Genomic DNA, 26,266 nt, shown 5'->3' with positions numbered 1-26,266 from the left:
CTGATCAACAGATCTCAGCAGAGAACAGTAACTTACAGGCCGCATAGTTTTGAAAACCTCACCCTTGTAATCTCAGCAAAGTAGGGTTAGCGTTACACGATGAGGCTTCAGGAATCTAGGTCTGCATTAAAGTGGCAGTCAAAATTAGAGCAACCCAAGTGCAAAAATCCTGCACGCGAGTTTACTGGTGCAATTTTCAAACAGAGCGACTTTTTTGTCCAAGGATTTAATTTACTGGGAACAACTGGAAGGGAAAAAAAAATGTAGGGAAAAAAATGTACAAAGCAAAATTGTGCACAAGAACCACTGGCGGAGGTGGGGAGTCAGGCAGGTGGTTTGTTATTTCACAAACATGCTACATTTACACAGTTGGCCAAAAGAAACAGACTGTTTCCTTGCAGAAATATGTGACTGTTTACATTGTTTGGCTGTGGAATTTTTCCTCTTTCCCGTAGCTGAAGGGACAAAGTTTTAGCAAGTGATGCGCTATTTCAAAATGACTCAGTATTTTTTCTTCTGCCCAAAATATGAATCTGGCCCTTTACGCTGGAGTTGAGTGGTATTACAAAATATAGGCAAAGATCTGATAATTGCTTCCAACATACTAGTGCTGACATTTTAACCTGCCAAGTACAGGGGAAAGAAATTGAAAAATTCATATTTTTGTAATTCTGGTAAGCAAAGTCGGAAAGGTGGGGGAAGGCTCGCTCCCCACAACCTTTTACAAAAAAATCCCAGGAATTACAGAGACTTCATGCTTGCTGAGGGCCCTCAGCCCTTGACCTAGGACCTCGCAGTGCTTTCTGGGAAACGCAGAGTTCTGTACAGCAAATCCTGTGGTGTGTGTGCTTGCCAGCCTGATACTTAATAAACCCGTAGTAAAACACTGTACTTTCAACGTTCCTCAGCTGCTCTGGGAGTACGCATTCCTTCCAAGCTATTTTTAATGTCAGAAATTGTTCTTCTAAGGACAGATAACCCTGCGGCGCCGTCTGGACCTGAACTGCTCGGGACGCTCCCAGCTTACACTTTTGCTGTTCAGTTTACGAATTGGCATTTAACTGGCCAGCAGCATCTAAAGACATGGGATTCTCTCAATAGCCAGCGCTTATGCCGGAAGGGGTTCATAACAGTCCCTTCTCATAGCACAGAGGGGTTTCAAGATGGTTTGCATGGAAATAGCAACAGAATTTTCCAAGCAATAGTAGCACAGCGGACACCACAAGTTAAGTGCCTAATCTGTCTATCTATGCATTGCACTCTTTCTGCCCATTATGATTTATTTTTGCTTTTGAATTGCAACACAATGTACTAATTGTATATTCATCTTATCTGCTTATAGGTATTATTTACACCCAAAATACCTACTCACAATCTACTTCCTATCTTCAGGTCATACCTGTATTTAAGCATTACCACATGCTGAATTGTTAATCTTTGATACAATGTCATCAAAATGATGTACAATAAAATCCGATCAGTTATATAAACAACTTAAAACACAACTAAAATACATTACGTAATAAATAAGCACAATTGAAACATACATTATAACTAACTTGGGAAAGGCAGTATATCAAATGCTCATAAATCAATACATAGAGCATCCTCCGTGGCTTTTGATATCTGACCATGATTTTCCGGTGTATGTAATCCTCCAGACATTCCAAGCAATCTTATTTTTGTTTGGGTTTTCAAGATAGATTTTCTGTGCAATAACCCCCTTGTCACAAGCAACCTCTTTTCAACATTTTCCTGAGCAAAATAGTGGAAGGATTGTCGGGAAAGGTTTGCCTTTTTGCCGATGATAGCAAAATCTGTAACAGGGTGGACAGCCAGGAAGGTGTGGAATGGTCTAAGGTCTTGCAGCTAAGATTTAATGCTAAAAAATGCAGAGTAATGCATTTACGATGCAAAAACCCAAAGATAAAGTTACAATATCGGAGGTGAAATTCTTCTAGGCACAAAGGAAGAGCAGGATCTGGGGGTAATTGTATCTGATGATCTCAAGGTGACCAAACATGGATAAAGTGAGTGTAAAAGCCAGAAAGATGCTTGGCTGCATAGGGAGAGGCATGGGAAGCAGAAAAAGGGAGGTGATACTGCCCCTGTATAGGACCCTGGTGAGACCTCACTTGGAATATTATGTACAGTTCTGGAGACCGCACCCTCAAAAGGATATAAACAGGATGGAGTCAGTCCAGAGGGTGCCTACTAAAATGGTCAGTGGTCTTTGTTCTAAAGCATATTGGGGTAGACTTAAAGATCTAAACATGTATACCCTGGAGGAAAGGCGAGATAGGAGAGATATGATAGAGACCTTGAAATATCTCAAAGATTTCCATACACAGGAGGTGAGCCTTTTTCAACAGAAAGGAAGCTCTAAAACAAGGGGTCCTGGAATGAGGGATGAAAGGGGGTAGACTCAGGAGTAATCTTAGGAAATATTTCTTTACACAGATGGTAGTGGATGCATGGAATGGCATGGAGGTGGTGGAGGCCAAAATGGTATCTGAATTCAACAAAGCAATGCAGAGGATCTCTGAGAGAGTGATAGGAATTGTAAAGCCTAGATAAAATGGACGGATGGGCAGACTAAATGGGCCATATGGTCTTTTTCTGTCTTCATGTTTCTAAGTTTCTAAATTATTTATCGAAATGTGGCTGTGTCAGGGCTTTTTAAAATATTTTGAAGTAGATTACAAACTGGTTAAAAGACAGGAAACAGAGAGTAGGATTAAATGGTCAGTTTTCTCAGTGGAAAAGGGTAAACAGTGGAGTGCCTCGGGGATCTGTACTTGGACCGGTGCTTTTCAATATATTTATAAATGATCTGGAAAGGAATACAACGAGTGAGGTTATCAAATTTGCTGATGATACAAAATTATTCAGAGTAGTTAAATCACAAGCGGATTGTGATACATTACAGGAGGACCTTGCGAGACTGGAAGATTGGGCATCCAAATGGCAGATGAAATTTAATGTGGACACGTGCAAAGTGTTGCATATAGAGAAAAATAACCCTTGCTGTAGTTACACGATGTTAGGCTCCATATTAGGAGCTACCACCCAGGAAAAAGATCTAGGCATCATAGTGGATAATACTTTAAAATCGTCGTCTCAGTGTGCTGCAGCAGTCAAAAAAGCAAATAGAATGTTAGGAATTATTAGGAAGGGAATGGTTAATAGAACGGAAAATGTCATAATGCCTCTATATCGCTCCATGGTGAGACCACACTTTGAATACTGTGTACAATTCTGGTCGCCGCATCTCAAAAAAGATATAGTTACGATGGAGAAGGTACAGAGAAGGGCAACCAAAATGATAAAGGGGATGGAACAGTTCCCCTATGAGGAAAGGCTGAAGAGATTAGGGCTGTTCAACTTGAAGAAGAGACGGCTGAGGGGGGATATGATAGAGATCTTTAAGATCTTGAGAGGTCTTGAACAAGTAGATGTGAATCGGTTATTTACACTGTCGAATAATAGAAGGACTAGGGGCATTCCATGAAGTTAGCAAGTAGCACATTTAAGACTAATCGGAGAAAATTCTTTTTCACTCAACATACAATAAAGCTCTGGAATTTGTTGCCTGAGGATGTGGTTAGTGCAGTTAGTGTACTGGGTTCAAGAAATGTTTGGATAAGTTCTTGGAGAAGTCCATTAACGGCTATTAATCAAGTTTACTTAGGGAATAGTCACTGCTATTAATTGCATCAGTAGCATGGGATCTTCTTAGTGTTTGGGTAATTGCCAGGTTCTTGTGGCCTGGTTTGGCCTCTGTTGGAAACAGGTTGCTGGGCTTGATGGACCCTTGGTCTGACCCAGCATGGCATTTCTTATGTTCTTATGTTTTGTTTTGTTTTTATTTTTGGCATCTGAAATTACACTTTGCTTTCAACATTTTTGGGGGGCAGTTTCCATCGGTGTGACGCCGACATTATTATGCCCTTTTGATGTATTTTTGCTTATATTGTCAACTTCCTTAATGTGCGGTGGTCTGTTACTTCTATACACCATCCAGAGAGTAACATCACAGTATCTGGGCTTTCAAGCAGGTATCTGGCATTATAGTAGTATTTCCGTAGAGTCTGCTTTCAGAAAAACATATACATCCCATGGCTGTATGACCCAGTCCTTTAGGGTAATATACATCTTCGTGATAAGAATGTTTCCTGAATATTCTGATACCAAAGAATTATCAAGTGCCACCATCAATGGAATTCTAATTTCATCAAATTAAATTTACTGCTGTGGCTGCCACACTGGTTCGTGTCAACAAGTCAACACTATCTGCAGATAGTACATTTTTATTGATTTAACCAAATATAATTGCACTGACCCAATGAAGGGAGTATATCACTTGAATGCTAGTTCAAAATGCATTTAATAAGTCCACTAAAAATGCATCACCTTACAACTTGGTTGTTGACCTATTATTTCTTGGTTTCACAGTGAGTTTCATCAAGGGGGGTCAGGAGAGGGGCTGGGAGATGAGAGGGGATCAACTGAGGAGCATGAGTCTGTGTGTAAGAGGAAATGGGGGCTGTTTGTGTGAGCGTGAGAGAAGGGACTGGTGCCAGGTGTGTGCGTGAGTGTGTTGTCTGACCTTCTGAGGGGGAGAAGAAAGGAGAGTGGCAAAATCCTAAATCCATCTCTGCATCTAAGGATGGCGGGGGTGAGTGGGGGTGCCTAACAGCTGCACCCCCACTCACCCCCGCTTCTCTCTTTGAAATGGTCGTAGCCGGCTACCGGGCCTCGCCGTGGAACTCTCCCACAATTCCTATCCTCCCACCTGTGAATTCTCTCCCGTGTCTCCTGAGAAGACTTTCCATGAGATGGAGCATGGGCAGGCTTGGATGCGCCGCTCCGGGTTTTGTAAACCCTGGGGCCCCTGCGGCCTGGAGTCTCCTCTGCATCTCCGACTATCACAAGCAAGCCGTACACACTGGTATTTATGTTGTATTTAGTACGGCACATGACCTCGACAAGGTCGAGAAACTTTCCTTGTCTGCGCATGTGCTTGTATTTGCAAAGCCAGCCCCTTACTGGTTCCACCCAAGAGTAAGCAGAGATTCATTAACCGAAACCGATTTTTGTCTCCTGTTTAGCAATGCGGCCAGCTGGCCGGCAGGCATTCTGGCAAAGTTCCCCATAAAGCCACCGATTTGGCTGCGCGGCCCTCAGGAAGCATCCAGTGATGACTGACAATGAAGCCGTCACTGCTGCCGGCTGACATTTCCACCCTTCCCTTCACCTCTCACACCTTGTTCCTCTTCCCCTTTGCTCACGTACCTCAGACTTTCCCCTTCGAGCACTTCCACGTGTAACCCGGGCATCGTCTCGGGTTCCCAGTAAGTCCTGGGTGTTTAGTGTCAGTCCTCTGGCTAGAGTAGGATGGACAGTGGGAGGACCCATTCAAGTGCAGCCCCTCCTTCGGCAGGATCTGGAATGGCCAGCCCGCTTGCAACAGCAGATAACCGCGCCTTGTTACAGCTCGGGAGGCAGTCCTTTGCGTGGAGAACAGCGTTCAGAGGTAGAGAGGAGCTCAGTTTTAGTTGTTTTCCAGGCCCAGCCAGAGGACCCAAGCAAGCCCCGCTTGGTGGTCCTGGCCAGGGTCGGGAGGGTTTCTGCCCAGCCAGTATACAACCTGTCTGGTGGGATTATCCCTCTGAATGCATTCTTTGGAATTTAAACTTTTACGCGGTAGGGGCCCATCCTGGAGCCTGATCAGCTCCTGGGCCCAGGGAATGGGGAACCCTGGGTCTGGGCAGGTTAGGGAAGACCTGTCCCCCCACCCCCCATGCCCTCAGTGAGGAAGGGGTGACTGTAAGGGGCAAGCCCAGTGTTAACTTCAGTTTTTAAGAAGACTAGGTTCAACTTCCAGGAGGACGTTTTTGACTGCTCTTCCTGCCTGATTCGGAGCACAGAAAGTCCTGCTCCAAGGGATCCCTCCCATCAGGGATTCGAAGAAGAGATCTAAGGACTGCGGTAAGAGCAAAGAAGGGTTTAATCAACTTAACTGTGAGTAAGAGGCAACACCTAACATCAGTGAAGCCACCCATCAACCTTGGAGAGAGAGAAAGAGATTTCTCTTTCTGTGCAGAGACCAGACATAGGGTATTCTTGTTAGTTGGAAGGGCTGCTTCTGCCCATTCAAAGGACACCCCGCTCACCTGGGGAACCTATGTTTCCAAGCCCTGGATCGTAGGAACTCCCTCGGCTGGCCTAGGATATTCCTGCCCAGATTTGGAAGCTCGTTGGAACAAGCTATTTCATTGCACTGCTGTGGATCAAAGAGTTGTGCCATTTCCCATTTGTTGCCTTCGGTAAAGAATTGTTTTTTTTGGACACCAACACGGTGACTCCAGCGTGGTTATTTGGCCTTCAGGGCACAGAATATAAAAAGTACTCCTCTCATAGGGAGGCCTAAAGAGAGTTCGCCATCCCACACTGGGCACCGAGAGGACTCCTTTCTTCCCCCAGTCCAAAGAGCCTACACCCTGGGAAGGAAGGGAGCTTGCAGAGCTAGCCTGGGTCCCTGCCCCGAAGAGTACAAATAAGTTCATGTGCCTATCCGTACCGGACTTGTACATTGAGGAGGTGGTAACTACGCTCTGCGGAGTTTCAGATGCTCCCAGCCCTGGCAGCTACTTTCACTGGCTGGTTAGAAATCTCTCATTCATTGTTTCATGGGAGAGGAAGAGAAAATGTATAATCGGAACATAAAATATTCTTAAACCTCAGCTTCTTACCTTAAAAATCTCCAAAGATTTTGCTTTTTAGGCTCTCCTTTTCATCCTGGTAGCTTCCTCCTGCTCTTTTTGGTTTCTAGCACAGTTAGGACAGGACAGAATGAACCTTCGGGAGAAGCCACTCCAGGAGAAGAGGGTTTGCACATTTTTAAGCCCCCTACGGCGAGCTCATCGGGTGCAACGACAAATTTTCTGGCTGAGACAGACCGTGGTTCCCTCCAGAAGAGACATAAGGGTGACCCTGAGCCAGCTGCTAGGTGTCGGTGGCTGCTGTACATTGACAAATGGCCGGGACTCTCTCACTTCAAGGGGCTGTGAATGTTGCCTCCATAATATCCCATATTCTGTAGTTTTAAAGGCAGCGCGTGCACATTGCGGGGAGGCAATATTCTCTTTACGGAAATATCTTTCTCTCAGGCCGGCCTGGTGGCCGTGCACTGCCATGCAAAGAGACCTGGGTTTGATTCTGGCTGGTCGGGGCTGAGGAGTCCCCAGTCGTTACACAACGGTGACACCTGGTGGTCGGATTCGGGACCCATGATTGCAGGATTCCAGAAGGAGCCCCGGTGCATGGCCCCTGGCTGGGGACCCGTCACTGCAATCACTGCACCACAGAAAGTTAGAAGGGAGTTATAAAATGGGGGGAAAAAATCCCCGGGCTCTAGATCACAGCCCAGGTTCCAACTGAAGTCCAAAAGAAAATTCTGGATCAAAAAACAACAACTGCTTGTTTCCAGCCATATTTACAAAGAGCTTGCATGCAGTAAGAGTTATTCTAGGCCTATCCGTGGGGCTGAACTTGTAAAACTGTCCCTTCAGATCTTCCTCCCATAGTGCAAGCATCCCTAAGCCAGAATAAGATGCATTACAGGGAAGGGAACTGAATATACAGATGGCTACAGAAACTGGATAATAGTATAGAATAGTACAGTGGAGTTCATCCAAACAGGACTACAATGTGCTTTGCAATTTAATACTTCCTAAACACACATGCAGCCACCTCTGAGGTGCATGGTATAGCAGCACATTTCTACAATACTGAGGTGGGAAGGAACAATATTCTTCTTGTTACCCCATTACACACATTTAGGCAGGAGTACAAGGGAGTGATAAGCGACCTGCCCAAGGTCGAATAGAGAGCCAGTAGTGGGGGAAGGGGGTAGAGGAGGGTCTGGTAATCATGCCCTCGGATCCCCGGAAACTTCTAGTTCAGTGCCCTAACCCCTAGACTGTACTGCCATGCGGTGACCAGCAAATAATTCAGTTCAGTGAAAGACGCCGAACAAATGGCCCTTAAACGCTTGCTTCCACCATCATCATCATCTTCATCGTTTGTTTGTTTCACATCTTTCCAGCCAGAGAGTTCGAAGCATGTTTCAGGAGTCCAGGGATTACATTCTTTGACGCACAACCACACAAAATCATTGCAGAACAGCTCCAATAGTTTGGGGGGTGGGGGGTGGACAGAGCTGTAAAATACACGATCACATCGATAGGAAGCTACATCTCTGGTTAATTCTTAGGTGGGTTCAAGAAAAGGCACCCACAGCTCACAGACGACCCCAGTTTCCTTCAAGACCGGCACGGCCAGAACTCCAAGGCGCATGAGGCAAAGAAAACAAACAAACAAACCCCAGAAAACCAGAAGGGCGGTTAGTGTAGATCAGGCGGACGGGGCCCGAGTTTAACAAGTCTCAGCCTGCCTCCCAACCCATGAGCCTCTGCTGGTGATCAGAAGAGCGAGGGACTCTGCCGGGCAGCGCAGAGACGCCCTGAGCCCACGAGGAAAAGCTGGGCCCGTGCAGACGACCACCCTTTTCCAGGATCAGAAGCCTTTGACCCTCTTCTGAAACTCCAGTTAAGCTCGTCTCATTGTTAAATGGAAAAAGAAAAAGGAAACGAGGCATTTTGCACAGCGCGTGGAAGGCAGCCTCCCCAGAACGAGGTTCTGTAAGTTCCCCTTGCTCGGTAAAATCGTAGCGTTCGAGCAGTAGTGCAGCACTATGGGCCCTGCTCAGGAGAACTCCCAAACAAGTCCTAAGAAAGAACCGTACGAACACTGGAAATCAGGAAACTTCACCACATTTCATATTTTGCTCCAGATTTCATACCCAGTGCAGCCCTCATTTAACGCCCTCCAGCCTGTTTACAAATGGAAGGAATGAAAATGTCTTCAGTGAAGCCAGAGGGCCTTTATAAGTGGTTTCAAGCTGGCTTCAGACTTATTACTGGCAAGCGTTCAGAGAGTCGTACTGTTTATGCTGCAAACGACACCAGTAAGGTGTCTTATACGGTAACTATGCTCTTCCTTACCACATCCAGAGAGAGGTGAAATATAGGCAGCTATAAATAATAAGGCTTTAAAGGCACCGAGGGACCAACTTAACACTGTAAGCTGTCTAGGGAAGGGACTTATCGTACCAGGAAGTAATTTGTTTTGGAGTACCTTTGGTATAAAGTGGCAAACCATTTCTAATAAAAGAACAGCGGCATGACAGAAACCAAAACTGAAATGCTTTTCCCTGTCTCGTTATTCCTTGTCTGCCGTGTCTAATTCTCTCTTGCTCCTGTCACTATGTCACTCTCTATCCCTCCCCCATAAACTGTCTCTTTTGCACTCTGCCTGTCAACCCTTCTCATCCCCTGAGAGTTCCTGCTTCTGCCTCCCCCTTCCCTCCCACTCCACTAGGACCAGGTACTGCGTCAGCACAGGTGAGCGCTGCCCCTGGATTCCGTGCCGAGTTACCGCTCTCACCTGAGCTCTGCATCTCCAGGCCACAAAGCTCCCTCAGAGCTGGACAGGATCTTTCACGACGGCCTCATGAAAAAGATGCCAGTGTGTGTGTGCTGGGACATCACCTCCGAGCTGTAATCAGGGTGCGGCTTCCTGATTTCTTACAGAGACCACAGCTATTCACACCAAATACCTAAGCAGGGACACATTAAGACAATCCGGCCACCAGTCGTCCTCCCCCTACTCACATTCACATCCTGCAGTAATCGACCCCCTACCCTTAATTCAATCATGTACGGGGACGCCCTGGGCACCTGCCCCATCTATCCTCCTTAATCAATACTGAACATAATAAAAAAAAGATTTGAGGGTTTCTCCGGTGTGACTGCGGGGTAAGGTTATAAATAGCATTTCAAAAGTTAACCATTTAAACTGCTGAAATTTAAATGGTTAACTGTTTAAATGAGTGGTTCCCCATCCAGTCGGGTTTTCAGGTTATCCCTGTGAATATGCATGAGATAGGTTTGCATGCACTGCCTGCACAGCATGCACATTCATTGCGGGTATCCTGAAAACCTAGCTGGTTGGCGGTCCCCCCCCCCCCCCAGACAGTTTTGGGAACCTATGGAAATGACATATTCTCGGAAAAGCTGCAGGAATGGGTGGGGCCCAACAAGCCCATGTGCCCTCACCTTTATCCCCCAGGATGGAGAGAGAGCTGCACAGGAAACCGCAAATCAGCTGCAGGCTGACTCCAGCAGGGCCCCAGCACACGCCAGCAGACATTAACAGTCAAGTGGCAGAAGAGTAAGACTTACTGCTTAATTGTTTAGACGGTTAGTATTTTACATCCCTAGTGATGCACTCTGCCGTGCAGAGGAATCCGAGGTTCGACTCACGGCTCGGGTCTTCCGCTCCTCCACCGATCAGGGCTGAGGATGCAGCAGAGGTGGCACGGAGATACCCGGAGGTATCTCACAAAAGCGACACTTAGGGTCCAGATTTAGAGCCCTTGATGGCAGGGTTCCAGAAGGAACCCTGACGTTTGATCCCCCCCTCCCCAGCCGAGGGCTGTCACTGCAATGATAAAACTAAAGTAGGTGGGTAGAGGGATTATAAAATCCTCGGGTAGCTGCAGCTCATGGCGCTGGATCCCAGCCCTGGTTCCAATTCAGCCAGAAGCCCGAGGGAGCAGCAAGAAACTGCAGATCAAAAAAAAAAAAGTTTTGGATTAAGATAACGCTTTGCATGCCAGACAGGATACCCGAGGATTTTCCTATTACATCAATCTCAGTATCATTATCGCCATTAAATTACAGCTCAGGCTGGAAGTAAGAGCCGAGTGATTTGCTCAAGGGCACACATGAAATCATGAGAGAGACTGATCTCAGAGCCCTCGGACCATGCTCTACTCGAGAGAGTACCCCCCCTCCTCCATGAACCGTGCCGGGAGGTGCTGGAAGATCCCAGAGGAATCCAACACTGGCAAGGTGCCGGAATGTGATGCTTTGCCAAAAACTGGATCACTCTTTGCTGCCAATTGGTATTTTTGGTCAAAACCTTCCCCTTCCCAGCCAACACGAGTAACCTTCCCTCCTATCTTCTCTTTCCCATAGTCCAAACCTAACATCAAAAGGAGCACCATGCCCCTGAACCTGGAGTGATGAGGAAATGCAGTCCCATGTAAACGCCCTCTCCCTTCCCAGTGACATTAACTGTTTCGCCATTTTCTCTCTTTCCCGTGGGCTTGTCCTTTGACCATGTCTTTAAAGTTTTTTTAAAGTGCCTTCCCAGACCTTTTCTCCCCACCTTTCTTATGTCTGATTCCTCAGAGATCTCTAAGCACCTCCGAGCGTCCACCTTGGCTGGCCAGACGTTTTGCTCTCCCTTTTTTTCTTGTCCCTGAATTAAAAATCCCTGCATAATCAGGCTAACGCAAGGCAGAAGGAAACCTGTCTCGCATAAAGGCATTAAATGAAAGCGAAACCCTTCGTGGGGAAACGGAGGGGCTAGAACTATTGGAAACTTCAAAAGGTAAAGCAGAGTTCCACAGGCCCAGAACAGGTCGGTCTGCAATGCATTCATTCTCCGGGCAAAGGGAAGCCCTGAAAAGCAGGCCAAGCCAGTCTATTGCTGGTTCCAGCTCCAGCGCCTGTAAAACCTGACCGAGGACTGTCAAAAGTATTTGGAAAAAACCCCACAGAAGCCTGGTGCATTGCTGAGCGAATGCTATCCACTGGAATTCATCAATGGCGTGATCAGAAGAGGAAGGACAAACTCTTTGCGCTTGGGTTTCCTCCAGAGCCTCCGGGCCGTGTTCGGGAAGGGGCTATTGGCTGACAACTTGCCTCCTGGGGGGTGTGGACGGAACTTTAAAATCCAGAAACCATCTCGACCGGAAAAAGCTGGATGCACCTTCTTGTCTGAACGAGCCAAAGATCTCCAAGGCCGGCGCGAGCGCCCTAATGCGTGCGTATTGTAAAACGAGATTTCTCTGGGGCTCAGCAGCGGTGCCACGGGGAGGGGGGGGACCTGGGTTTGATTCTCGGCTTGGGCTGGGGATGCTGCAGAGGTGGTGCTCACAGCCTCTGGGGGGGTGGAGGGAGTTCCACGGGGTAACACGGATGCCCGGTGGCTGAATTGAGCACCCATGCCTGCAGGGTTCCAGAAAGAGCCCTGGGTGCAGGCCCCCCCAGCCAAGGGCTGTCATTGCAATGGCTGGATTAGAAGATTCGGAAGGGGAATATAAAGACGGGAGGGGGGGGGGGGAAATCTCCAAGTAGTTGTGCATGAGGGCTGATGGTATCGGATCCCGGCCCTGGATCCGACTTAGCTTGAAGCCCAAAGGAGCAGACAGGTCAAAAAAAAAAGAAGAATTCTCTTCTTCCCCAAAACACAGCCAGCCCTGCGTCCAGTCTGTACAGCGTACGTTCCAACTTGACTTGTAAACTGGTTCATCGGGCAATTTCTGGGCCTTCCTAACTGCTCCTCTGTGCTTAGCAGCGGAATCTGGCTGCCCCCTGCTGGAGCTGCAGATTGGAGGCATGGCTGACAAAGCGTGGATACCCCGCGGAGGGGCAGGAGCAATATCTGTCCGCCACTTTACCAACGGTTGCTGTTATTTTGACCTTGCACCCCTCTGGAAGGCGCACTCCGGTGGCTTAAGCACCAAGGCTGTCTGACTGAGGTTTCAGGATCCTACTTTAAAATTCAAAAACTAATTCAGCCCCATAGCCCAGGGAGAAAAACCTTTTTTTGGCCCCTGGGACAAGCTGGTGATTGCCTTCAAAGGACGCTGATGCATTTTTAGCTACACACTTTTTAAACATTTCTGATTACCCCTTCAAGGTTGTTTCCAATGGCTATCTTTTCTCACAGCCCACTGAATTCAGCATCGGCTACATGGAAACAGGCATCTACTGTGCTTCCAACCGGTCTGCCTTCTACAGACCACTACACGTACCCCAGAGGTTTCAGACTGTTTTCACACAAGTTTTCTCCCGGTCTCTCACAGTCTGTCAAGACCCGACCCGTACACTCCCAGGGCAGCTTGAATAATCTTAACTGCCCTTACCTGAACTACCAATTGATGTTAACCTTCCCTGCAGCCAACCAATGTGTGGGGTCCTTCTACCCTATCACAGTCCCTCATATGTCTCTCTCTGCAGGGCCCCCTAGAGAGAGCTGCTAGGAAATCAGAAGGCGGCCAGACTAAGGAACCCTGGCTTTGTTTCCACCTAAGCCTACCACGGAACTATAAATCCATCCGAATGGCATCGTGGGGGATATTTATTTATTTATTTAAAATTTTTATATACCGACATTCATCCAGGATATCACATCGGTTTACAGTGTAACACAAACAAACGCCAAGCATGGCACTTTACATTGAACAAATAAAACAAGTTAACAAATGAATTAATGAGGGTGTGAACAAGGGGAAAATTGCATTAAATACTCAACTAGGTTTGTAATTATATACATATGTACAAAAGGAATAAAAGGATATGCACAGGATCCATTTGAGGGTAAGAGACTCCATCGCTATCGAATGGCTTCCAGGAACTCAAGACCTCATCCCCGAAGAACATGCATGCGGTGATGATAATTATAGTATTACTGTGATTAGTAATAATAATTATTTTAATATACAAAATATATATTTAATCTGCTTAGGGCCTGGCAAGTGGAGTCTATCTGTCAAGGCTGGTGGTGCACCCGGGCAGCTCCAGCAGCCATGCAGGCTGGAAGGAGGCCCACGCATCGGCATCCCGCCCACATGGCACAACCTGGACCACAGGGAAAGTGAATCAGTGGGCCAGTTCTCCTACAGAGAAATCTCACTGGGTGACAGCTAGTGCCTTCTAATGTGAAATCTACCAGGACTGTGTCCTAAGATTTGAATATTGGGAGGTACTTAGAGTGGGAGATCACCATGGCTGAACTCTGTAGTGACTTTATGTAATTTACTTCCTCTGTGATGCACTGTCGAGGAGCTAGTGTGTTCAGAGTCAGCTAACGTTGTGAAAGACGGCTAGTGAATACAGAAACACCCAGCCTTCGGGTAGGCTAATGGGAAAACACACCTTTCTGCCCAAGGTTAGCATGTGCTGGAACTCCCCAGAACGGCCCAACCTCACCTCAACACAATGGCTAATTAACACAGACATGAGGCTTATAATGGAACAAAATGTTCCAGCTCTTCCTCTCCATCATGCACGATGTCACACTGCGCCAAGACCTTCTGCCCTTGAGGGGAAAATACCAAGACAACCCGAGCAAGGCTTACTTAATATAAGCATTCTGAAGTTTGGGGTGGGGGGGGGGAATTAGTGTACCAGTCACCACTGGAAGTGCATCTGAATGTACGTATTTCTTTTATTTCAACTTGATAGCCTGCCCTTCTCGAAACACTTCATCGTTAAAGTTAGAGTTAAAACACAAACTAACTGTGACGGAGATGTCACAGAGAAGGCCCCCCAAGGGCAGCAGAAGAAACGCTAGAAGTATCTGACAAAGAAAGAAAACCACCAGAACAGAGCAAAGTAAGAGTCAGGAGAACTGCAAAACCCAATATGGACAGGGATCAGGTGTCGGAAGGGAGTTCTGGGGGTGGGATCTTAGGGAGTTGGGCAGGCCAAGGTCTCTCCCATCTTAGTGCAGGTGGAGTAGATAAAGACAGGAAGGAAGCGTGGTTCTCCCCTTTAGAGCGACCACAAAGAAGCAGCAGGAGGAAGGAAGCTCAGAAGCAGAGGAGTCGGAGCGACCATCCTAAGCAGAGCTGCAAAGGAGGTAGGACGCATGAAGCGGTGGGAGAAGGAATGTCAGCAACTAGTTAGCCGAAGTTATCAAGCATCATTTGTCCTTAACTGCAGTGTGGGAGAGGGACACTGAAGGGTTGCTAGGCCAGGAGAAATAACCACAACATTTAAGCAACTTCGGTGTTTGGGATTGTATAAAGCTGCTGCATGGGAGGTTGGCAGCACACCCTATGCAGGGTTGAAGTCTTGCAAGGGCCTTTAATGTGTTTTCCTGCTGGGCTGGTTGCAATGTGGACAAGCAAAGTACTAAGAGAGTTTTGAACATTGGATGTCAGGCCTAAGCCTTTCGTGGATGCCTGGGGTGGTTGCTTTCACATTCCTGGGTGGGGACTAGACTCTCAGAGCCAGATAAACTCAGACTCGCAGCTTGACCCAGGAATGATTTGGACATTATCGCACATGAACTGTAATGAGCATAAGGCAAGCATAATCAACCTGTAAGTTGTCTTCCTCTTGGTGCATCCTGAGCAAATGCGCTAATTATTTAAGAGTTTGGCAAGCTATAGGAATTAGGATACTGTAGCGGGGAACTACCAGCTGAGTGCAAGCTGTGTTCTGAGGCACAATATATCACCCTAACAAGCACAATTTCAAACAGCTAAGTCAAAACTCGGTTTAAAAACACTAAACTACCAGAAATCCTTATCAAATAAGCCTTATCCCCTAACTCACCCAATGCCTGCACAACGTTTTCCCAGAACCACAGGTCGCATGATTCCAAACGAATGTCAGACAGTAAACTACCCCAGAGATCTGGAGCAAAACATTAAATGCTCACTGCCTAGTACAGGACAACCTTGCAAAAGTCAAAGAGGGAACAGCTAATAAACCCTGCTGAGAGCCCATGCATGATCGTCCAGCATGACAATGTGTTTACTGGCATGGCCACACAAAGACATTTAAAAACTACTGCTAGCACCTTAAACTTCACTCAAAATTCCACCGGCAACAGTGGAGACCTCTCATAATGGAAGTTACATGATTGACTGCTTTTGCTCCAGTCAGAAGTGCTGCAGCCTTTTTAGGCACAGGGATGGAAGACCTTGATAAAATGCATTACAAACGTCTAAACGACTAATGGATAAGGACAGAATAATCATGGCTAGATCTCTTTTGTAAAAATATGCCCGTACTGGGCAGATCTGATGCAGCTGGAGGAAAATATTTCCAGCAGCATCAGAAACTTGATTCTGCATTGACAATTTTGAATCTAATATCCACCTAAACTCTTAACAGACTCTTTGGGCACTAAGTCAGATCCTAACAGAGAGAGGTAAGCAATAAACCTTCACCCTCATCTGCTCGGTCTAAGGGCCTTTGACATAGAAAGATTTAGTTTAAGTCTTGTCTGGTCAGACGACAAAGTGCAATGCCCATCTACTGCTTTTCATGAATATATGCTACAATCTGAAGGTCCATCCCAAAACCTCAGCTCAACGTGGCCAATGGGGTCAAATACATGGTGATGAAAGTACTGAGCCCCGAGGAAGGTTATGTAATCACAAGCACACAAAAAAAAGAAAAAGATACAGAGTACTGCTGTCCATTAAAAATTGGTAGAAATTCCTGAAGGATCCATGGATTTGCCACCGATTTCCACTGACAAATCTCCTCTTTACTTATCAGTGGAACAGCCAATGATTCAGCCTCATTCTGGAGAGATTCCATGTGCCATCTGCATGCGGGAGCCAGTTATTAGCTTAAAAGAGAAAAAAACAGTCCTGAACAATGGTCAAATGGTGCCAGAAGGGCCACTTCTTAACACAGGGAGCAAGCCTGTGACAGATGGCTTATTAGCATGCAAGGATTAGATGGACATACTGGAAATAAATCTTGCATGCAGATTTTGCAAGCTACCAGATGACTGTGTCTGATCCAGTCCTACTTTTCTCCCTTGCATGCATGGAGACGTAGCCGTCCACCTTGCTTCTGGAAATCCAACCGCACTTCCATGCATGCAGTGAAGCAAAAGAAAAAAGGACTGGCTGATGGAGTCATGTGCAATAGTATAAAAGCTCAAAATGGTATCAGTGTTGGTTCTTATTCTTATTATTCAAGGAGGAGAGGCTGATTAACAGAAACTTTGAAACAAATATCGGGAGAAAAGGATCATTTCTTGGTCCATCCATTCTGCCCACCTACCATGCTCTCGCAGATCTTACTCCCTCCATGGTCTTCTTCCTCCCTTCCCCTGCCATCAAGGTCCGTCTGTGTCTATCCCATTCATGCTTAAATTCTACCATTGCTTTGGCTCTTATAACCTCCATTGGAAGTCTGTTCCAAGCATCCACTATATTCTCAGTAAAAAAAAAAAAAAAAAAAAAAGTCTATTCTCAAATATCTTTAGAGCTTTGTCCCTTCAGCTTCATATGATGAACCCTTTCACTATATGGAAAATGCTTCCTTCTGGTACTTTATTGAAGACATTTAAAGGTGTGTATCCTATCTCCCCTCTCTCTTGTCTTCTGGATAGTACATTTTTAGCGTCTTCGGTCTCTCTGTGGATGGCAGACCCTGTACCGTGTTGGTGGCCCTCCTCTGAATGGCATCCACCTTATCAATACACCTTGAATATTTCATCTGGGTTTTACATAAAAAGTGCAAGCAGCATCTACTTAGCACCCCGCAGACCCAAGCAAAAGACAAGCCAACTGAACCAACCCATGCTTGAAGCAAACACTGCATACTGAATCTAGGAAACATTTCGAATGGATGCCATGGGCAGGAAACTGATGATAAAAAATCAGCACAGCAGCTACCCATAAGCATGGGAGCAACTAAGCAGGAGGAGCATTAAAAAAAAAAACAAAAAACTTTAAGCAGTAATAACCCCTCAGAAAGAAAATGTAAGAAATTAGATTTAAAAAAAAGACACTCCTGTTCCTTTTATATATGTCAACTGCTAGCAAAATTATTCAAAAAAACATTTATTTTTTAGCATACTTGCTGCTTCGAGACACATCTCTAAAACTAAAAAATGTATTCTGGAAGGGAAAATATCCTGTCTCTTGAAATCACTGCATGTGATCATTTCTAGCCCTCAGACCTTGTGTTTTGGAAAACTCCCCTGGCACTTTGTGGGCTGAATGCATTTTATTACCTTATCATCTGAAAACCAAGGATTTAGTCTAATTGCATCTTCCGACAATGAAAGGAATGTGAACACGAGGAATATATCATTCTGCCAGCATGCTTCTGGACTTTAAATACCATCTTTGAAAAAGTTACTTGGGGCGGAAAAAGTCAGATTAATAAAGGGCTTTTTTTCCCTATATTGTGCCTATGGAGCTCTAATTCATGTAAGTACCACCCAAGAAACACTCTGAATCCAGGGCTTGCTTTTCAATTTCTCAAACTTTTTCTTTAAGGATAGGAAAGATGGGTGCCATCCCACAACACTCCTCATGACATGTACCTGCCTCATAGAGCAAAGGCATGACGGTGTTTGAATGAGGAAGCTCATCGTGGGGCAAAACTCCCCTTTCTCTCGAAGGATGCTGCATGCCATTCGACAGTCTTCTTGGCTTATTCCTCTGGTTCTCTAAAGGCTGAGCTCTGGCAGCCACAGAACTTCCGTGAAATTTATGTCTCATGTCAGGGTTGTTTTGATAAACCTAACACATAAGGCCAAATTGCTCTCCATGAGGGAGGGACTGGGTTTACATTCAAGATTCCCTCCTCTTCCTTAGGATCGGATAAACAACCTTTAAAACAAAAAAAAAATCTTTCTGTGGACTTCTGTTTCATGACACTTATTTTCTCTTTCCTAAGTGATTATATCATCTGATTTTTTTATAATCTCTTGCTTTTAGGATATATATTTATCCTAGGAAATATAGATTTATTAGATTGGATTTTTTTAAATTACTATTATTTATTGCTCCATATAGGGCTGTTAACCGAAGCACATTTACAAACAAGCATCACAGGGCAGATAAAGTGTGAAGGTTAAGTCAAGGTCAAAACTGGGAATTCTAACTCACCCAAGGTCCCACCCATGGAGCCCGTGGCAGAGGGCAGACTTGAATTCATATCCCAGGACTTGTCCTGAATCACAGCCCAGTGCTGAAACCACAAGATCATTCCACTGCCCACATAAACACAACAGCAATATGACGATAGTATTCCCCCCAGATGCTGTGACAGGCTGTGGTACACAATGAGATGATGTGACAGAGTGGTACAGGGTGTGATATACCATGATATATACGGCAGAGTGGCTGTGGTATACAAAACAATCCAAGGCCTCTTGCATTGGAAGATGATATGTGCACCATCCTGGAACATGTTATTACTGCTATGAACTATGTTTAAAGCCACTGTGTTTTCATTTAAAATGCATTGATTTGCACAACGGTTCTGCAAACTCTCCCCATCCCTCAAAAATAATAAGCGCAATATCTGAACTGACCAATCAAAAACTCGGTTTCTTACTTCCTTATGGGTTTTTGTTCAAAAAGTGCGCTGGAGCCATTTTTCATGTTCCCTAGATCTTGTTGCCTCCAGGCTATGGTGGGTCGACGGGGTACGGCTGCTTTCCCTCGGATGTGGGAGACAGGGGGGGCCGCCATATCGTGCATTGCACAGGGCACAGCTCTTCTGCCCCGCCCGGCCTGGAGAGAGAGAGGCATGGACCCTGGCACGTCTGGCGCTGCCCGCTCCTCTCTAGACTCAAGGAGTCGCTGCCCTCGGGAGGGGCCGGCAGCGCCCTTCATGCCCCGTTTGAAGCACAGCGAGGCATCGCATGAGCACCAAAACCAACACGAAGGGGGAGGTTAATCTGAGACGGAAAGGGCGGATCTGCTATCGTCTTACCATCTCAAGCTCAGCACTGCTTTCGGGAAAGTAATACCGAACTCGCAGGAAAGCTGAAGTCTGGCCCAACATCCACAGCGAGCACGCGGACAGCGTTACCCGGGTCACTTCCAGGCCAGAAGCAAGGAAGGCAAAGCACAGAATCTCCTCCAAGAAGAGAAGCCACAAAAGTTATTAAAGTTTGCAGGCACAGCCTGGCTTAACGTAGATGAAGAGAGTTACAGTATTTCTGTATTCCTGGATTTAAGTGAGGCCCTTTTACAGGGTGTCTCGCCCAACGGCACAGGCCACGTGGCTAACCAATAAATGCAAAGGTAGGAAGAATTTTATTGTTGAAGTTGTTGGAAAAAATAAGAACATTTTGGAGATCAGAGGGGGGATGCTGGCACCGGAGAGGAGATGGGAGGGCACACGAGGCACAGTGAGAAACAGCTGGTGAGGTGAGCAAAGGTGACCAGAAGGAGATCAGCGGCAGCCGGGCAAGAAGGGGGAAGACCAGGAAACAGAGGCCACCACCCCAGGAGTTAAAAAAAAAAAAAAAGAAGCAATGCCATATCTGGGTGGAGCTGCAAGTGAATAGAAAGAAGCAGGAGCTCATTTCTGAAAGCAGAGAGTCCCTGGCACTGCCCCGACCTGGATGTGATAAGGTCGGACCGCGCCGGCCCAAAACTGCGCACAGAATTACGAACGTGCCATCAGCTGGAAGACCAGGCATTTCCATTCCAGCTGGGGGGGGGTGAAAAAAAACAAAAATCAAGCCAATCCGTCGTACCCGGCAAGGAGGGTTCTGAGTAAGATGATAAGAAGCCAGGAACAAGGACGATGCCTCCCCCTAAGGAGCACGCCAGCGTCAGTGACGCCTTGCGCTGGCATAAGAAGGCTCCCTGCCCTGCATGCTGTTCCCACGGACTCCTCCGCCGACTTTAGCTCACAAAATCAGAGATGTCCTGGAAATAAAACAAAGAGGGCTTCCAGCTCAAATCAGAACCAGGGCTGGGATTTGGGCCCCCATGAGCCTTCATTCAGAGCTCACTGTGGATTTTCCCACTCCCCCGCGACTCTTTCAAGCGATCCCGCGCTCGGGGGGGGGGGGGGGGCGCTCCTTTGCTGGGCCCCATCTCCCACAGCCCGGGCAGGCGAGCAAGGCCTGGTCACCTCGGCCCTTGCGTCAGACCCCGCTCTACGGGACCTGTTTTCCAGAAACGATCTGCTCTGTGAGGGGGAAACCGCGTGAGGTCTGCCTGGGAAATCAAAGCTGGGCAGGAGAAGACATTGCCTTTCCAGCGGCAACAGCCTTTGCAGAGCAGGGCGTCGGTCGCCGGTTAGTGCCCAAGCCGGGGTTAAGGTCCTTGGCTTTGCTTTCCACCTCCCAAGCTTCTTCAACTAGCTCCCACGGGAAGCCAACTTCCTGGAATGATTCGGGGGGGGGGAACCTCACAACACACGTGGCCTTTCTCCGGATACAGCGAAGGTGTTTGCTGGATATTGGGGATGCTCAAGCCCCCACAAGTCCAACTTCCGTGCATGTGGAACAGAGTGAATCGGAACTGACCCCTAACCGGGCCGGCACAAGAAGGCACTCGATGTTCCCTCGGCAAGTAGAGTGGGGCAAGGTGACCCTGGCTTCGTGCCCAGATATTCGCAGACCCTCGCTGCTAAACAAAACTCATGATGGGCTCCGAGCCCCCTTCAACTCCCCAAATCCACGCCGAAGCATTTGGGGGGGTAGGGCTTCCCTTCTTTGAAAGTCTGCTGAAATCTCCCCGTCGCCTAATCACCCAAGAGTTGTTTTGTTGAATTAGCGATGAAAAGCCCTGCCTATCCCTTTCCACAAAAAAAAAAAAAAGAGAGAGCCAAGGCTTTGATTTCCTTCCCCAGCACTTTGACGCATTAGTCCAGGTGCCTTTATGGTATAAAGTGACATCGGCTGAGATGCATGAGGAGGAACCTTTTCCTCCAATGCTGCACCTTCGTGAAGCATCTCTCAGCTCATTTTGACAGCTCCCTTAGGAAAAAAAAAAAGCATCTGTTAAATCAAGAAACTGGAGTGAAAGCAGAGTGGTTTTGTACAGTGCTGTGTACATGGAGTAGTGCCACAGAAGTGGTAATTACTAACAAGCAGAGAGCAGAATGGAGCCTGCAGAGCCTCCCCCTCCATGGCCTCTATTTTTTAACATGTGGACGTGTGCGAAGAGTCACGCACAGGACACCTCCCCCCCCCCCCCCCCCAAACCAACCTGAATATCTTGGTTTATAGCATGAGGAAAAAAAATGCCAGTACTCTGCTACTGAGGTGGGTCAGAAATTTTGCCAAAGTGAGATCTCGGGCGACCTTGAGCAAATCATTCAAGCTCCCCTCCCGTCCAGCTTTTGTAACAGTGACATTTTATAGCTGTGTGAATTATCTGTCTACAGCACAGCACGGTGCGTCCTCGTAGTGCTACAAAAGAATACGCATCATTCTTCTATAGAATCCATCTGGAACAGGCCCCCTTCCCCACTGCAGTTGACGTTTCAAGAGCACCAACTTAAATGGGAGTTTTTGAAAACCATCATCCCCCTTTCCCAAAACTCAAAACATAATCTTCCTTGGAGGAGGGGGGGGGGGGCACCCTTCCCTTTTGAAGTCGACAGCCAGTTGACCCTAGAACATGACCTCATTCCCGGAGAGGTTTTTGAAGCAACCACACAGCCAGCTTCCACCTCGTTTCCCCCACCACCACTTTTCAAAGCTAACCTCCGGAGCTCGGCAGCAAAGAAACATACCAGACCTTGTCCGGGAAGCACATCAGGGGGGGGGGGGGGGGGGGGAGGAGGAGAGGAAAGTGAGCTGCTGGAATCGCACCTATGAAGGAGGAGGAGGAGGAGGACAGAAGGCCCGCATGCAGCAGGAAGCCCTTCTGACAAGGCGCAAGGAACGAGGTGCGGGGAAGAATTCCAGATATGCCCCTCAGTGCCAAGTCAAGGCCTCCCACGATTCGCCACAGAAAACCACCCCTAACTTCAGCCCTAGACCAGGAGCAAGGATGCTGCCTAGAGGTGTCAGGGACCATCTGGAAACCCAAGACAGCCAACAGACCACAGCTTTTGTTGATCTTTTAAAGATGTGGACCTAGAATAGGCAGGTGAGGATGTTCACACCCCCACGCCCCCCCCCCCCTGAAGAATAGCCCCACCACCTCCTCACAGCATGAAAGGAGCAAAACATTGGTCCTTGATCTTTACGTACCACCTCCTCACAAATAAAAAAAAAAACCCAAATACATTTTAAGTAGAAAGGGTTTAGAAACAAAATAAAAATTCCATCTCACCCTGCTGTGGCTAATAATTATCTGGAAACCAAAAGGCGACCGAGAGGAGGATGGCAACTCGTCTGAAAGGGAAGCACAAGGAGAAAACGCCCCGTCGAGGGTTCCCCCTCCATCCAATGTCATTAAAAACCTGGCAGCCCAGCCCGCAGTAAGCTGCAGAGGAGGAAGGAAGCGAGATAATTCAATCACGAAGCGCGGCAGCCACTAAGAGATGCCTTGCCAAAATCAGTCCAAGCTGCTCTTTAGCGGGAGAAACAGTCGCCTCGGCGCAGTTATCCCCAGTGCCGCTCCGGACGCTGGGGATCTGCAGGAGGAAAGCGGGACTGGGAGGTGCTTCTGTCACGCGCCCACATCTGTTCATTCAGCTCTGTCAGGACATCCCTCCCCCCACCTCAAAAGTACAGAACAGGGGCTTCCAGAGGGCTAGGCCAACCAGCAAGTGTCACCTACCCACAGCTGGTCAGCCTTTATTCTAACCCAGCGCCGTGGACTGAGCTGGCTGCCTTGCCAACAACAACTGCAATCGTCCATGGAAGAGGCTGGCGACGGTTTCAGAAATCCGAACAGCCGCCCGTCTCCCATTTAGGAAAGCCGCCAGATGTGCCTTCCTCACCAGTAGCGCTGCCACCGTCCCGCGACTGCCCCCCCCTGAGCCAGGCTGCCAGCTCTGGGCAGCGCCCAGCAGGTCCCACGCTGCAGGCAGAGTTAGAGGTAAGGAAAGGAAGTGAGATTCAGGGAGGGAACACAAAGGACCTAATTCTTTCCAGCCTCCGTCATCTACTTTTTAATTCTTCCTGCTCAAACAGAAAGTTGTAGCCTGTTTGAAAGCAGACTTGGGTATATTTTTTTCACCTAGAATTCAACTTTATATATATGGGGTGTGTGTGTGTGTGTGTGTATATATATATATATATATATATATATACACACACCATATTAATATTCAAACAGCCTTATCAACTCTTAAGGAAGACTCCCAATGAAGAGAGCCGGTGTCCTGGCTCCGCACTTCTCTGAATATGCCCTATCAGACAGGCCAGGCAGGAAGAGGGTTATGTAAGCCACAAACCACTGACATCATCACAGTTTGTGCGAGCAGAAACAGCTCTGCTCACACAAACTGTGCGCACTGAGCAGATAAATCACAGCTCCATGCCTCCTTACACGCACAGACTGAGCACTGAGCAGATAATACTCAGGTACACACAGCACACTGAGCAGATAATACATAGATACACCCCCACACACACATACACACACACACAGCAGAAAATATACAGATATACACCCCCACACACACACTGAAACACACACTGAACAGATAATACACAGATATATACCCAACATACATACACTAAGTACTACAGAGAATACACAGATATACCCCCCCCCCCCCCCCACACACACACACACACACACACACTGCACGGATAATAAGAACATAAGAAAATGCCATACTGGGTCAGACCAAGGGTCCATCAAGCCCAGCATCCTGTTTCCAACAGTGGCCAACTGTTACAGGTACACACACTGCACACTGAGCAGAAAATAGAGTTTCACACTCCTGCCCCCGCCCCTTCACACACACACACACACACACACACACACACACACACACACACACACACATATACTGGCACTGACCAGATAATATATATCCATACAGGTGTGGTCCAAGCAGCAGCTTTTAAGTGGATCGCACATTAATACGTGAAAGGTGGGGGTGAGGGAGATCTCCCCCAGTGCCGTTGCAGTGATTTCCCGGTTACTTTTGGTCTGTCGGCAGTCCCCACCCCAAAAGGACGGCTCGTCTCTGGGTAGTGCAATGCCCACCTGCAATGCACAGCTCAGAGCCGTCTCTCAGGACCGGGTGTACCTGGAGCCCACCCGCCCCGATTCTGCCCCTCCCTGCGCCCAGCAGCAGCTGCTGATCACCGCACACCGGCCTCGGAAGAAACTTCGCAGCATTCACGCGGGCAAAAGTGCAGAAGGAAATCTATACCAATCTCACCCCTACCTCCACCCCCCCTCCCCCCAAGCCAGCAGATCCGGAGGTACCGATGGGGCGGACTGGAGCGCTCGGTAAACTCCCCCGGGATGCGCTTGCAGCCTCCTCAAACTGCTGTCACGCAAAGGAGGCCCGGCGACTTCACGACCCTCCGGCACCCCAGCCTCCACCTGCCAGCACCCCGGCCAGGCGGGCGCGAAGTGGTGCAGGAAGTTTTGGGGGTGGAAGTCTGGTCTGGTACCCCCTGCTCTGCCGGATGGGACGCATGGTTCTGGGTGGGGGTTCTGGGATGGGCTCTGGTCTGGTCTGGTCTGGTGCATCCCCCCCCCCCCCGCCGGTATGCACGGACCCCTCTGGTACTCACGCACTGCCTCCTGCTTGGGATCCAGGCTGCTCGCCAGCTGCTGCACGCCGCCGACTCTCCCCTGCAGCGCCCGCACCCTGCGCCCGGTGGCTTGGATGTCCGCCTCGATCTCCTGGAAGAGCGAGCAGGCGTGCCTGGCCACGTCGGAGAGCTGCCGGAGGAGCCGGGACAGAGCCACGTTACCGACCGAGCCCAGGTCCGGCGCGGCCGGCGGCGGCGGCGCCTCGTCCCCGGCAGCCGCCGCCTCCGGCTCCGGCTCCTCGGCGGCCGCCGGCGGCGCCTCCCCACGCCGCCGCCGCCGCCGGCGGGGCGGCTGCTGCTGCTGCTCCTCTCCTCCTCCTCCCGGGGACGCGGCGTGCCTGCACAGCCACTGGGGCTCCACGATCCGCTTCGCGAAGGGCATCGCTGCAAACCATGTACTTGCTGTTCGTTCCTTCTCCTCCCCCCCCCCCCTAAAAAAATATATAATAATAATATTCCCGGTGCTCTTCAATCACATAAAAAAATAATAATTCCAGATCCTCCAAAAAAAAACAAAACAAGGGGGGGGGGGAGATAAATATAACGCTCTCACTGCCTTCCCCCCAAATATCTCCCGCCAGCGATTCGGCTTTGCCCCGGAGTTGCCGATTTGGAGCTCTTCAGCCTCTGGCAGTTCCTGGGTGCCGGCGGCTGCCGCTGGCTCTGGCCATGATATGCGGGGCTCGCTTCGCAAGCGTAGCAGCAGCCCAGCCCCGCACCGCCTCTCCCGCTCCCTGCTCTCCTCTGATCATCAAGTGCTTTTTCGGGAGCTGTTTTTCCCTTTCCCTCCCCTCCTTTCACCGTAAGCGAGGTGGATTTGAGCTGGGCTGGGCTGAAAACCCGGACCCGGGAATCCTGGTTTTTTCCTGCGGCCACAGAAAAGAGAGAGAGAGAGAGAAAGAAAGAAAAAGAAAGCAATGCCTGGGAAAGAGACAGG

General features: G+C 48.2%; 1 protein-coding gene across 1 annotated transcript in view; it reads right to left on the bottom strand.

Moving 5' to 3' along the window:
* NHS (NHS actin remodeling regulator) overlaps positions 1-26,087 on the bottom strand; it is a 337,410-nt gene extending 311,323 nt beyond the window's left edge. The window contains exon 1 of the mRNA XM_029603299.1: positions 25,309-26,087. Within this exon, the coding sequence (XP_029459159.1) occupies positions 25,309-25,711 (403 nt within the window). The 5' untranslated portion in view covers positions 25,712-26,087. The remainder of the gene's footprint in view (positions 1-25,308) is intronic.
* Between the last annotated feature and the right edge of the window lie 179 nt (positions 26,088-26,266).

Source organism: Rhinatrema bivittatum, chromosome 5 (assembly GCF_901001135.1).
Source record: "Rhinatrema bivittatum chromosome 5, aRhiBiv1.1, whole genome shotgun sequence".
NCBI lineage: Eukaryota > Metazoa > Chordata > Amphibia > Gymnophiona > Rhinatrematidae > Rhinatrema > Rhinatrema bivittatum.
Note: the sequence above shows the minus strand (reverse complement) of the source record. Positions and strands in the feature narration are given on the sequence as shown.